A 14,812-nucleotide genomic window follows, 5' to 3' on the forward strand; every position below is an offset into this window, starting at 1 on the left:
TTTTGGCAGCCAAATTAAATTATACAACTCAATTGGAGCACAGCAGGTTTTCTCCAGCGCCACCTATCTCCGCAGGGACGGGTCCAGGTGCCACTGGACGATCTGACCTAATCTTGCTGCTTTGTAATATGCCATCAAACAAGGTACCGCTAGTCCTCCTCTAATCGTGGGTCTGGTTAATATACTCTTAGCAATTCTTGGACTCTTCTTGTGCCAAATGAATTTCATGATCTTTGACTGTAAGGCGAGGATATCTGCCCGCACCAATGGTATTGGTAGGGCCTGGAACAGGTAAAGCACCCTTGGCAGGAGATTCATCTTAATGCTATGAATTCTTCCAAACCAAGAAATTCCAAACCCCGCCCACACCCTCATATCCTCCCTTAAAGCTTGAAATAATTTGGGATAATTAGCTTTGTATAATGAGTCATATGTCTTGGTAATTTGGATACCTAAGTATTTGATTGAGGAGGCTTGCCATTTAAAATTAAAATTTAGTTCGATTAATTTCTCCATTGGGCGCGGAAGACTAATATTTAGGGCTTCAGACTTTGTCTGGTTAATTTTAAACCCGGAGATGAGGCTAAACGCTCCCAGAATCTCAAAGACATTGGGCAGGGAAGTGAGCGGTCTCGACAGGGTCAGTATAACGTCATCAGCGTATAATGCCACTTTGTGGGATTGGTCCCCTACGTCTATCCCTGTTATATCTGGGCTTAGGCGAATATGGGCCACCAGGGGTTCTATACATAATGCAAATAGAAAAGGGGACAGGGGGCACCCCTGTCGCGTCCCGCTACAGATGTTAAATTGCTCAGATGGGAAGCCCTGGTGGCGCACCCTAGCTGTGGGGCCTTTATACAGGGCTAAGATAGCTTCTAGGAGGCATCCCTCGAATCCAAATGCTCCTAGTACTGCCCTCAGATAGGACCAGTCAATCCTATCGAAGGCCTTCTCGGCATCCAGTCTCAACAGCATAGACGGGATATTCTTTCTATTGGCCAGATCGATCAAATCAATGATCCGTCTTGTGTTGTCTGCCGCCTGCCTTCCTCCAATAAATCCCACCTGATCCGGGTGGATTAGCCCAGGTAGGACAGTGCCCACCCTGTTAGCTATGAGTTTAGAGAATATTTTCACATCGGTATTGATCAGGGATATGGGCCGATAGCTCTTACAGTCCATCGGGTCCTTGCCTGGCTTGTGGATCAGGGAGATTGAGGCCTGGAGCATCTGGGATGGAAAGGCGCCCCCCGCTAAGATCTCGTTAAATAATTTTAAGAGTTGTGGCGCTAATATTTTAAGGTATTTTTTGTAATATAAATTTGAAAAACCATCTGGTCCCGGAGCTTTAGCTGGCTTAAGGGCCTTTAAATCCTCTGATAGTTCTTCGAACGTAAAGTCACCCTGTAGTGCCTCCCTTTCTGCCCTGCTCAATTTGGGAAGGCGCGCCTCTTTTAGGAATTTCTGGGTTTTTTCCTCTATTTTCTGTGTGTGGCTGACCTTATCTCCATCATAGAGAACCTCGTAAAATTTTTTAAATTCCTCGACAAATCTTCTGGGATCGGAGGTAAGGTCACCCCCCTTGGTGCGGATAGAGGAAATACTATAATTAGGGAGTTTGTTACGTAATTTATTGGCAAGTAAGGTATCTGGCTTGTTGGCTTTGTCGTAAAACTTATGCTTGGACCAGGCCAACTCCCTCTCGGCTCTGGAGTTTAGCAACCAATTGAGTTTAGTTTTGGTGTCAGAGAGTTCTTTTAAGGTAGCGCTCTGTTTATTTAGACTATGACATGCGGAGAGGTGTGCTAGTCTCCCTCGCAGATCCTTTATCTGGGACTCCTTAGCTCGTTTGGTTTGTGCTGCTAAATTCATTAGAAGACCCCTCATGGTTGCCTTATGGGCTTCCCAGAGTGTAGAGTGGGAAGATACACTCCCCGTGTTGATATCAAAATATTCCTTGATTTTATCTCCTATCGCCCGCTCCGATATTGGTTTTTTTAACAGCAGCTCGTTTAATTTCCAGTTCGCCCCCGGTCTGTCCAGAAGCTGCAGAGCACACCGCAGCTCAATCGGTGCATGGTCCGATCATGAAATATCATGGATCCCAGTATGGGTGACCATGGGAACCGCTTTCTTAGAAACCAGGAAGTAATCTATCCTACTGTATCTGTTGTGGGGGTGTGAGTAAAAAGTGTATGCTCTCTCCGTGGGGTGTTTTTCCCTCCAAATGTCAAGTAAATGACAATCGTGCAGCCCGTGAAGTATGGTTAGTACGTCATGTTTCTGTGGTAAGTTAGTCCCCGTGCATCTGTCCAAGGCTGGCTCTAGGGTGCGGTTCATGTCTCCAGCAAGGAATATACAACCTATTGCCACCTTGTGTAACTTATCGAAAAATGACGTAAAGAATTGCGGGGCCTGTTCGCAGGGGGCGTATATTGAGCTTAATGTGACCTCCTTGTTATTAATTGTGCCTGTGACTATAACATATCTTCCGTCTGAATCTTTATATGATTTAACCACTTGGAAGGGCACTCTTCGATGCACTAATATAGCCACCCCCCTTTTCTTTACTGAAGCCGAGGACAAAAAAACGGTCCTATAGTGCCTGTCCAGGTATTTGGGATGATTAGATTTAGAGAAATGGGTTTCCTGGACAAACACTATATCTGCCCTTTTACGGATATAGTCCCGGAAGGCAATTCTACATTTTATTGGGTTATTAAATCCCTTAACATTATGGGAGATAAGTATCAGATCGTTATTCATCTTGGGGATAGGTTGAACCTGCGACATGTGGTGATAGTGTTGTGTGCTTCACTACTAACCCTGACCAAAGTAAGGCAGTCTCCTTCCTGTTACGCTCGTGATGATCCTCGGATGGTGGGTCCTGCGGGATGGGGAGAGACAATAGGAAAACATGGGGGATGACACACATAAAACAGTAAACAATTAATGTCCTCCGAGCTGTGGCCCTGCCAACTTGGCTCAGAGTCCAATGCCTTTGGGGACTGGGCACCTGCTCCGGAACATCTGCCGATGTCACTGCGCCTCTTAATCCCCCACCCTCCCAAAGGACTTCGCTGGGACTACCCCTTCCCAGCCCCTGGCCCATGCGGACCGCAGAGCAGGCCGAGATCCCTCAGCTCCCACCCCGCTCCTCTAACAACAAACTAACTGTAACCTTCATGTCTTATTCCTAATAACTCCTAAGTTCGGTGCTAACCTAGGCAACAGTTTCCGCCGCTTTACTCCCTATTCTATGATCCCCTATTCGGTTAGTTGGCCTCTACCCCTTACTCTCTTCCCAGAATACCCTCTGCAGTGCACCCCCCTCTATTCCTTATATTGTCTCATCTTCCTGATTGCTTGCCCCTCTCGACTTGCATAACCTGCATGTCTCGCTTCTATTTGCTATCGCTTACCTTTCTCCTTCCGTAACGTACACCTTCCTATTTAGTCACCTACTTTTACCTTCTACTCCCACTTCCTCCACTTCCCTTGCTCTCCTCCTTCTGACCCCTCTCCTTCCCTCTACTTCCTGTCTCCATCCAGCTCTTGACACTTCCCCTACGCCCTCCCCTTACTTACTTCCTCCTACTTTCCTCATCTTACTATTTACTTCCTCTTATCCCGTTTAAACCCACCATCCTACCACCCCCCCTATGTCTTATCCTCAGCCTTGCTTGCTGTCTATCACCTTGTGAGCCCTATGTATTTTATATAATTTTGCCCCGCTACCCTCCTCCGCAGGCCTCTCCAACCGATGCCCTTTCTAAAATATGGGAATAGAGTCTTCTTTCCTCCGTCGCTGTGTATATCCGGTTCTCCGTCTGCATCTATGGCTCCTGAGTAAGTTCAAATCTCCCGCTGGTCGGGGCCTCTCGTGTGGTCCGCGTCACTGCCTCTCGATAACTGGATCTTCCTCTTGCCCCCTGTAAGATGTCCGCCCGTGCCCTTCCGGATTCAGCGCTCGAGCATCCGGCCGCCGCCATTTTGGGAGCGACTCTCGACCTGGACGGATGTGTGCGTCGACTCTGCCTGGCTGATGGTGGTTTCCTGCTCCTGCGTTTCAGACTGGATGCTGCTCTAACCTCGTGTGCGTCACCATCTTTGGGCCTTCGTCCATTATCTCGCAGGTAAGTGCCTAGTCTCTTATAGATAGGTAAACGCGGATTTTTCCCCACCGGAGGGGCTCTTGATGCGGGTTCTTCTTTAACAGCGGATATGTAAGCCTGTAACATTTTACCAGGCAACTTTAACTGTAAACCGGGAAACATGATTCCCTTATAACGTGGGATGTCATGGACAAACTCTTTATTGGGATTCAACTTTTGGTGCGTGGGGATCGGGGGGATCGTCCCGCCGTTGCCCAGCTGGGGCCCAGGATCTCTTCCACCGCCTCCGGTGCCACTGGTGCCCCCTTAAGCCCCAGCCTGTGAAGGAAAGCCTCTCCCTCCCCAATCTCCTTCATGTAGTGGGCTTTGCCATTCTTACTGATGGACAGCCCAAATGGAAATGTCCATCGATATCGCACACTGTGGTCCCTTAACACTTTAGTGACTGGGATGAGGGCCCTGCGTCTCAGCAACGTCAGAGGGGACAGATCTTGAAAAATAAGCAGTTTTACCCCCTCAAATTCCACCGACGGTGTTTCCCAGGACCTGTGCAGGATGGCCTCCCTGGTCTTATAATAATGCAGCCGCGCTATGATGTCGCGCGGCTGCTCAGACTGCACAGGTCTCGTTCTCAGGGCCCTGTGGCAACGGTCCATTTCTAGTCTCTCTTTGGGGATATCCGGCAGCAGCTCGCCCAGCCACCTCAGGACGAAATCCTCACACTCCCCTACATTTTCAGGTACCCCCTGAATCCTTATATTGTTCCGCCGCTCGCGGTTTTCGGCATCCTCCTGCTTCTCCTTCAGGTCAGAGATTTGGGTCTGTAGCTCCGTTACTTTATTTGTATTGCGTTTGGCGGCCGTGGAGGTTATGTCTAACTGGGTCTCCACACGTCCCGTGCGCTCCCCCAGACTCCTGATCTCCCTCCCCATCTCTTTTATTTCCGCCTGGAGGAGATTTTTGAGGTCTGTGTAAAGGCGATTAAAATCGCCGAGCCGCACTGGTTGATATTCCGGATTGTCTCTGTCCTCCCTCTCTCCTTCCCGTTCTGAATCAGAGCCCTGATTCGAACTAGGCGCCATTTCTGCCTCAGCCGCGCTGTTTCTCGTGCTGGGGAAGTATTGCGGGAGCCCCTTTGATTTCGGGGTTTTGGATTGTCTCTTCGCCATCCCGGTAGTTTGGCAGGGTCTTAGGAGTTAAATTCCCGATTTTTTGCTGACAGTAAAGGTTGTTTTATTGCATTAGTTTACGAGCGGGGCACAGAGCAATGGGGTCACGCGTCCATTCTCTCTGCCCTCGCGCATGTGCCTCTTTTTGTGAAGTTTTATATACAATGCTGGGTATGTTTGAATTTTAATATGTTTCTGGTATGACTAATAATGTTTTATACGGATAATGTTTATATGTTAGGAATGATTGCTTATTTAGGTATTTTTCCAAGTCGTATATTTTAATAATGTGTATTTTAAAATATAAAGGCTTACTGTTATTACTTGGATTATTTTACTATGTATAGTACTGTTATAGGGCACTTTCTAATGTTCTTATTGCATGCCATGTATAAGTTGCTTGGAGGATTTCTAGCACTGTTTATGAATACCAACCAGTAGAGGGAGGCAGCAAGCCTTTGGCATAGCCCTTAACATAATGAGAATATAAGGAAGTATGTCACCAGAGCAAACCACACCCCTGATGAAAAGGTCACGCCTCGAAACGCGTAGGGTGATTTGCATGGTGATACTAAGACTGTAGCTGTTGAGTCTTGCAGAGCTGAAGACTGTGAGGGAGAAGGCAGGGAACGGGCTAACGTGATTGGCCCGGGCTGTAGTGAGATCATCCCTGCAACCGCCGGTTTGTTGCAACGCCGTACGGAGGAGGTCACGTGGTGACGCATTAGGGAGGCATCACGAGAGGCAGCAAGAACCTCCTATTACTGGAAGGACGGAAGGAAGCAGCGGACGCGCTGTAGCAACAGGCAGAGTATCCCCACGTGAGGACAACTCTGCATATCTCCAGCACGGATCTGCGGACTACTGCTTACTTTATTTGGATGTTTGTGAGTGTGTTACCACTATTTGTTTGTTTGTCTCATAAATTTTGTAAAATTTATTGCACCAGGAAGTGTGCGCTTTCTGTTCTTCTAACCCTATAAACCTGCCTGCCAAGCTATCCCCTGGGTGATTCATGACTTATCCAAGCTTTGCTCAAGATTCCGTTCAAGTACAGCGGTAGCGGTTCCAGGACGCAAGAAGTTAACAGCATCATAACTAAGTATTTACCCCTACTTCAGGAATTCGTTAGCCCTGGAGACTCCAGAGAAATTCTAACGAACTAACACAAAATTCTTTCATTTGGCGGAGATATTAGGTCGGCAACTTGCGACCTAGCCAAAAGGACTTTAAACCAGAGACTTTATTTCTTCTACTTTCGTGCAAAGGACAATTTATTTAGTTTCCCCATCCTAGTAAGTGTTGTATTAAGTGTATTCTGAGGTTGTCGTGTGTTTGTCTATTAAGGAAATAAATGACAATTCATTTTGCCCTCCTTGTTGTGTTCAATCCAAAATCCCAAAAATATAAAAGTGTTAATAAGTACTGGTCTACCGTGACATCGCTGCATTTCTTGATTTGAATACTCTATATATTCCCCTTTACCCTTCATTGTCTTGACATAAGATATATCCCCTGCCCCTCTATCAATAAGCCTCAGATATCTTAAACTTGAAAATACTGTATGTCCCCCATCTATTGCTACAATTGTGTATATTGTGTATACACTGTATATTCTGCATTGTTTCAGATTTGTTTTTGGGGTCGTGGCATACAGTAGATTATATATACATTGTTTCAGTTACATAGTTAAATAGTAGACGAGGTTGAAAAAATACATATGTCCATCATTTCAACTTATGCTAAATTTAGACAACAGATACTTATTCTATTTTTGTATTTGCGGTGTATTGATCCAGAGGAAGGTAAGCAAAAAACTCCAGTGAAATATCATCTACACTAATAATTTTTCTTAAGGGAACACATAAATTCCTTCCTGTCTCCAAATATTGGCAATCAGATTACTCCCTGGATCAACATCCTTCCAATGTTTACTTATTTCCCTGTCTACCTTTCCTTTTTAAAAAGATGTCCAAACTTTTTTTGAACATATCTGTTGTATCTGCCATTACAGTCTCCCATGGGAAATGAATTCCACATTTTTACTGCCCTTACTATAGCGACTTCTTCCTTTGTTGCTGCCAAATCTCTTTTCCTCAAACCTTACGGGATGACCCTGTGTCGTTTGTACTGCCCTTGTGATGAATAGTTCTTTTGAAAGTTCTTTGTATTGTCCCTGAATATATTTATATATAGTTTTTATATCCACTCTTAGAAGCCTCTTTTCTAATGTAAACAAATCTAATTTACCATGCATCTCTGCATAAATCAGAATATCCATCCCCTTTTTTTATTTGGTGCCTCTACTCTGCCTCTTTATTCATTGGTTAGATTTAGGAATATTGAGGGCTCACTTTTTAAAGCCACTACATATCAGCTCTAAAATATGAAGTACTGCTAGGGCATTTCATCACTATCTATAACTGCCTATAGTACCCGCTTTAGGTGTATTAAGCCATATTCAGATATTTCCTTAATTGTTACAATTATGTGAATTATGTTCACTTTTGTGCCATTGAGTGACTATCCTGTTTTTCTTCCTCCCCTCCCCCCTCCCCCCCTCCCCCCAATTTTTCATTTTTAAGATTAGGAATGACAAATATTAACTTTGAATACAAAGAATAAAATGCTCACTATGAAAACAAACATATTCTACTGTAATCAAAGGTAATGCAAATAACTTTTATTTACACGTATTTCAATACAGTGCATACTATTTTTAATCACAATTATATCATTGCTTTCACGATGGTGGAACAAATCGGCAAGGTCAGGGGTTATGCATTTCTAAGGTATACAGTATATTGGCGTTGTCTTTACTTTGTCACTATTTTTCCTGATGAAGGTATTGTTTGTCCCGAAATGTTGTGCTTCATGTCTGCAAAAAAAACAAAAAACTCATAGGGCTTCATTCAGAGAGGGTTGATAAAAATTATCGCCAGGGCTTTTAAAATGACGCTTTTTTGGGTGTTGCTATCACGGTATTCAGAAAGGCACGATTACCAGTGATAGCAACATTCCCAAAACGGTCGAGTTGCTGCCAGCGAGAGCATCGAGCCTCTGAAAAGGCCTAAACCGGCGATTCATTTCTGCTGCAGATAGAGCGGCTCTGAGAGAGCCGCCTCTCACAGCTGAAATGTCGCCCGAAAATTATTTAGTTAAATATATATTTCTTTCATAGTGTAGAGGTGCAGGGGGTCTCCGGAGCTGAACCACGTTAGTTTTATGTCCGGGGACCCCCTGCATCCCGAGTTACAGGCATATTTATGGGGTGCCGATATCTTCTATGCAAGGAAATGTCCCGGTCACGTGACGCGGGAAATTTCAATGCAGAGGGATACCGGCACCCCATAAAGGTGCCTGTATCTCGGGAAGCAGGGGGTCCCCGGACATAAAACCAACGTGGTTCAGCTCCGGAGACCCCCTGCACATCTACACTATGAAAGAAATGTATATTAATAAATATTGTAATAAACATTTATGCACGCCCCCCCCCCACCCCCCTCAGTCCAAAGCCATACAGTACAGTAATGGGCAAAATAACTATTATCCAGACAGGGATAATATATTATTTGCCCATTATTAAACACTGCATTAGAATATAAAAATAAAGTAAATAAATACAGTTATACTTACCACAACAGCAGGTCCCTCTGTCCTCCGTAGCAAGAAAGCATATACAGTATATCCATAATAAATACATTCTAATGGCCCCTAACCCCTTAATCACCTTAGAGGTTACTAACCGCTATACTCATTAAGGGGTTAACCCACCCTGACACGATACAAACCCGGGAGGCCTAAGCACCCACCCCTGACTGACTATACCCACCTTATACCCATTGAGTAGTATAGTGCCCCCCAAATATTGGCATAATAATGTATTAATCTGTACCCTGAAGTGGAACAGATTAATATATTATCAGTCAATGTGCCTCCCCAAAAAAATCAAAAAACACATCCAAAAATAAACATGTAAAAAGAGACATTTACAAACATAGAATATATTACTTACGGGGTAACAGGAAGCTCACGTACCTTGAAGCCCTCCAACAGCATCCGATGCCATCCGCCATGAAGATCCGGATCAGGTACCCCAATCTTCTTTTTTCTTTCTTTAATCACCTTCTTCTATCTTCATCTGTAACCATTTCTTGATCTTCTTTATCTTCTTTCTTCATCTGTCAATCAAAAAAACCCCATGGTAAATCCCAACCGATGTTGTCTCGTCGGCTTCTTGGGCTCAAATGAGGCGTCACGGCCTTAAATAAGGCTTGTGACGTCACATTTAGCCTCAAAATGGTTAACAGCCACCTGATTAGCTGTTAAAATCATGTTCCGACTTTATTTTTATTTTTTTGACATGACGTCACTTAAAGGGAATGATGCCAGACAATCAAAATGGCTGTGCTTCATTTGCCTTTAAGATGACGTCACGAAGCCGGCGTCACATGGTATTTCAGCCAATCAGATCGTGGGAACAAATTCCACACTGTGATTGGCTCAAACACCTTGTGACACCGGCCATCTTGGATTTTGTGACGTCATGTTAAAGGGAATGACGCCAGCCAATCAGAATGGCTGTGCTTAATTTGCCTTTAAGATTACGTCACTAAATCCAAGATGGCCACTGTGTCACAAGGTATTTCAGCCAATCAGAGTGTGGAATTGGTTCCCACGATCTGATTGGCTGAAATACCATGTGACGCTGGCTTCGTGACGTCATCTTAAAGGCAAATGAAGCACAGCCGTTCTGATTGGCTGGCATCATTCCCTTTAAGTGACGTCATGTCAAAAAAAAAAAATTAAAGTCGGAACATGGTTTTAACAGCCAATCAGGTGGCTGTTAACCATTTTGAGGCTAAATGTGACATCACAAGCCCTATTTAAGGCCGTGACGCCTCATTTGAGCCCAAGAAGACGACGAGACAACATCGGTTGGGATTTAACATGGGGTATTTTGGATTGACAGATGAAGAAAGAAGATAAAGAAGATCAAGAAATGGTTACAGATGAAGATAGAAGAAGGTGATTAAAGAAAGAAAAAAGAAGATTGGGGTACCTGATCCGGATCTTCATGGCGGATGGCATCGGATGCTGTTGGAGGCCTCCAAGGTACGTGAGCTTCCTGTTTCCCCGGGAGTCGGAGGGCCACCGCTTCTAATGGTAAGTAATATATTGAATGTCTGTAAATGTCTCTTTTTACAGGTTTATTCTTTGGATGTGTTTTTTTATTTTTTGGGGGGAGGCACATTGACAGATAATATATTAATCTGTACCTCTTTAGGGTACAGATTAATACATTATTATGCCAATATTTGGGGGGCATTTCTCGCTTGGTATTGCTGTTGCTTTTTTTCATTTCAGTTTATTATGTGGATGTCATTGTTTGTTTGTTCATGCTTAATGTAATAAAAGGTTTGTGATTGGTGTTTGTTTGTAGTTAATGTTATATTATGTTAGCTAATGTGTTTTATGGTTAGTTCAGATATTGTTAGAATTTCTTTCTTTGTATTTTACTGTTTAAATTCATTAATGTTGTAGTAATTCATTGTTTGGATTGGTTAGAGTTACTATTCATTTTGAGTTGGTGTAGGAATTAATTGTTTTGATTGGTTAATGGTTTAATTAATTCATTGTTGATGTTGTTATTGCTTGTATTGATTGGATTAGCTGGCTACTGTTTCTATTTAGTGAATTGTGGTTTTTTGGCGTTTAGTTAGGTTTTATTATTGTGTGTCTAGTGTATTAATGTATTGTAATTAGGGTGCCAATTGTGTTCTATAGAGGCTTATCTTGTCCATATTATTATTATATGGGTATGATGTACCACTATACTACTCAATGGGTATAGAGTGGGTATAGTCAGTCTGGGGTGGGTGCTTAGGCTTCATGGATGGGTGAAGGGGGTATTAGCCCTAAGGATGGGTGTCTAGACCTTGCGGGTGGGTAGCGGTTGGGTTAACCCCTTTATTGCCTTAGCGGTATTAACCGCTAAGTTAATGAAGGGTTTAAGTCCCCCCGCAACCCTCCAGCAAGGCCTAAACAGCCACTAGGGGGCAAAACCCCCCTTCACCCACCCTCGCTAGCCACAGTATTGTATTTTATTGTATGTCTTTACAGTAAGCCTGGCACAGGTGTTTAACCCCTTCATTACCTTAGCGGTTAGCCGCTAAGGTAATGAAGTTGCTGTAAATGCATTTTTCCTGCATCGGATGCATGCCGGGGGGGTCTGGAGCTGCAATTAATGCCTATCAGCTCCGGAGACCCCCAGCATCAATCCGAGGCAGGAAAAGGGCATGATTTTTTCTAAGTCCCGACACATCGCAGCTCATCGAGGCCATCTCCCCACATTTTTACCTAAAGTTTGAGGTGAATTGGATTTGGGGAGAAGATCGCCTTTTAGGGCTGCGATAGGCCGCGGCAGCCGACTCGCGGGTATCTGAATTGCGCGAGTTTATGATCCTCCCGAAAAGGGTCGATAAGCGGCTGATCGCCGCTCAATTGGTGAATTTCTGTTGGTGTGATAAAATTTTGCGTCGATACAGGCTGTTATCGAGCACTTATCGAGGCTTTCTGAATACGAGTAGCCATTTTGCTCGATAAGTGCTCGATAAGGGCCTTATCGAGGCTTTCTGAATGAGGCCCATAATGTCTTTTTGAAGCCTATGAAATTTCCCTGTGTGAGGCAGACTTTATTCTTCTATTGACTACTTTGGTGGTTCTAGTTTCTCACCGATTCTGCATAATGATAAGACTGGCTAACATTGAGAACTAAGACAAGTGCCCACCCACCTCCACCATTTTCTTCTACAGTATGTATCAGGATCTCACCCAATGTATCCCCCACCCTTATGCACTCACCTGAAGTCTTTTCACATTCAGGGGGCACCCAGCCCTCCTCACATTGACACTGCAGCTGATGGTCACAAGTCTGGAAGGAAAGAAGTGACTATCATTATTCGTCCACAGCTGAGAAACTCACCCAATATACACAGAATGGGTAAAGGGGCCAATGTGACATACAGTCAGTGTAATGGGTTCTTCTATGTAGGTGATATCATCTCTTAAAAATATCGAACAAGTATAAGAATTTAAAAATAACTTTATAAACATTTCATGTCTCGAATAGTAAACGAATGCTTTGATACGTTTTTACTATCATTGCCTAATCTCATTTGTGATAAGACATTGGGGCCTATGCACTAAGCATCACGGTACGCAGAAAGGCCCGAATATCAGTGATACAGTAGCAACATTTGAACAAATGGCGAGTAGCAGGCGAAGAGATGATCTGCTCTCCGAAAAGGGCTTACCTGGCGAGTTGATTCTGCTGCAGAGAGAGAGAGAGACGCCTCTGTCTCAAATCACAGCCGAAATAAAAAAATAATAATTTAAATTTTATTATTAATGTAGAAAATGCTTCTCTGGAGCAGAACCGCATTGATTTCAGGTCAGTGGAATTATCGCTTCCCGAGATACAGGCCCCGTTATGGGGTGCCGGTATCGCCAATGCATTGAACGTGACGCGGGATATTTACATGCATTGGTGATACCGGCACCCCATAACAGGGCCTGTATCTCAGGAAGCAGGGGGTCCCCGGACCTCAAATGAACGCGGTTCTGCTCCGGAAACCCCTCTGCTCATCTTCATTAGTAAAAAAATTTAAATATGTAGTAAGCACCAATACACAACCAACCTCGTGCCCCCACATAAAACCATTATTTATTTATTTATTTGAAAACACTATTGATTACATAGGCCGGTGGGGGTCCCCGCTGGCCAGCGGTACCATTTGTGTTGTAAAAAAAAATTAGGATGGCCTACATTTCAATAAATACACCTCTCCCCCCCCCTCACATACAGGGGGGAGAATGTTAAAAAGGTTGGAGGAGATTTTAAACTAGGATGGAGAGGAGGGGAATTAAACAGATAATGAACAAAGTAGAATAGATGAGGAAACAAGGGGTTATGGAGGTAGAATGGGGTGCGAGTGCGAGTTTGACAAGCAGCGAGACCATCATAGCAAATACAGAAAACTTCTAAAGACTAAGCCATGTTGGCGCAGAAAGGAAGGAGAAGATAATAGTACAGGCTGAAAAAAAATTAAATGCATGCTTGCTAATGCAAGAAGCCTGACAGATAAAATGAGGGAGCTTGAATTAATAGCTACAAGAGAGCAGTACAATATCATAGGTGTTACTGAAACTTAGTGGGATGAAACTCATGACTGGGCAGTTAATTTAGAGGGTTATTCCCTTTTTCGGAAGGATCGTGCAAATACTGCACCGACACACTTTATTCGAGCAAATACCCAGTATGTACCTGGCAGATACCTGGAATGCGCTGCTCCTCACCTCTGACAAGCCCCGTTGCATTTGCCTTCCCAGTCTGGGTTCATGCCTGGCTGACGGGCGGCTGATCTGTTAAATGATAATGATTAGGATTTAATAAGCAGCAATGCTTCGCGTGTCTACCAGATGGCATAAATTCATGAATTGTAATGCAGTATATATATATATACTGTGCAGTATTGCAGCCAGCGGGAATAAAATGCTTCAATCCCTGCCTGGAAAATAACCCAATGCACTCGGGCAGAAAACAGTCACAAACCTCAATACACCCGGGTATACCCGAATTCGTGGGACTAGCCGAGCTCGAATAAAGTGTGTCGCCAGTGTAGAAGCGAAGGTGGAGTATTGTATTGTATGTATTGTATGTCTTTATTTATATAGCGCCATTAGTGTACATAGCGCTTCACAGTAGTAATACATGTGGTAATCAAATAAATAACAGATAATATAAATAACAGATCATGGGAATAAGTGCTTTAGACATAAAAGTAACATTTCGGAAGAGGAGTCCCTGCCCCGAGGAGCTTACAGTCTAATTGGTAGGTAGGGAGAACGTACAGAGACAGTAGGAGGGAGTTCTGGTAAGTGCGTCTGCAGGGGGCCAAGCATTATGTATCGTGTTTAGAATATCCACAGTGCTATTCATATGCTTCTTTAAGCAAGTGTGTCTTAAGGTGGGTCTTAAAGGTGGATAGAGAGGGTGCTAGTCGGGTACTGAGGGGAAGGGCATTCCAGAGGTGTGGGGCAGTCAGTGAAAAAGGTTTAAGGCGGGAGAGGGCTTTAGATACAAACGGGGTAGAAAGAAGACATCCTTGAGAAGAACGCAAGAGTCTGGATGGTGCATACCGAGAAATTAGGGATGAGATGTGAGGAGGGGCAGAAGAATGTAAAGCTTTAAAAGTGAGGAGAAGAATGGAGTGTGAGATGCGGGATTTGATCAGAAGCCAGGAGAGGGATTTCATGAGGGGAGTATGCTTGTGTTAAACCGTATCTAAAATCTATTGTAAGGGAAGATGTTTATGAAGGGAATGATGAAAATGTAGAGACCATGCGGGTAGAAATTAGCAGTGCATGTAAAAGTATAAAGAACATGTTTGTAAGGATATGCTCTAAACCACCAAATATCTGTGAGATTGAGGAAGCTAAAATACTTTTGCAAATGGAGAAGGC

At 43.9% G+C, this 14,812-nt stretch overlaps 1 protein-coding gene across 2 annotated transcripts in view; it reads right to left on the reverse strand.

Moving 5' to 3' along the window:
- Nucleotides 1-7,998: 7,998 nt before the first annotated feature.
- Nucleotides 7,999-14,812, reverse strand: part of LOC142495722 (zinc metalloproteinase-disintegrin-like cobrin) — a 1,243,131-nt gene continuing 1,236,317 nt past the window's right edge. For both annotated transcript variants that reach the window (XM_075601588.1, XM_075601589.1), the window contains exons 18-19: nt 12,152-12,221; nt 7,999-8,165 (exon numbers count right to left, since the gene is read on the reverse strand). In XM_075601588.1, the coding sequence (XP_075457703.1) occupies nt 8,104-8,165; nt 12,152-12,221 (132 nt within the window). In that variant the 3' untranslated portion in view covers nt 7,999-8,103. The remainder of the gene's footprint in view (nt 8,166-12,151; nt 12,222-14,812) is intronic.

Source organism: Ascaphus truei, chromosome 5 (genome assembly GCF_040206685.1).
Source record: "Ascaphus truei isolate aAscTru1 chromosome 5, aAscTru1.hap1, whole genome shotgun sequence".
Lineage (NCBI taxonomy): Eukaryota > Metazoa > Chordata > Amphibia > Anura > Ascaphidae > Ascaphus > Ascaphus truei.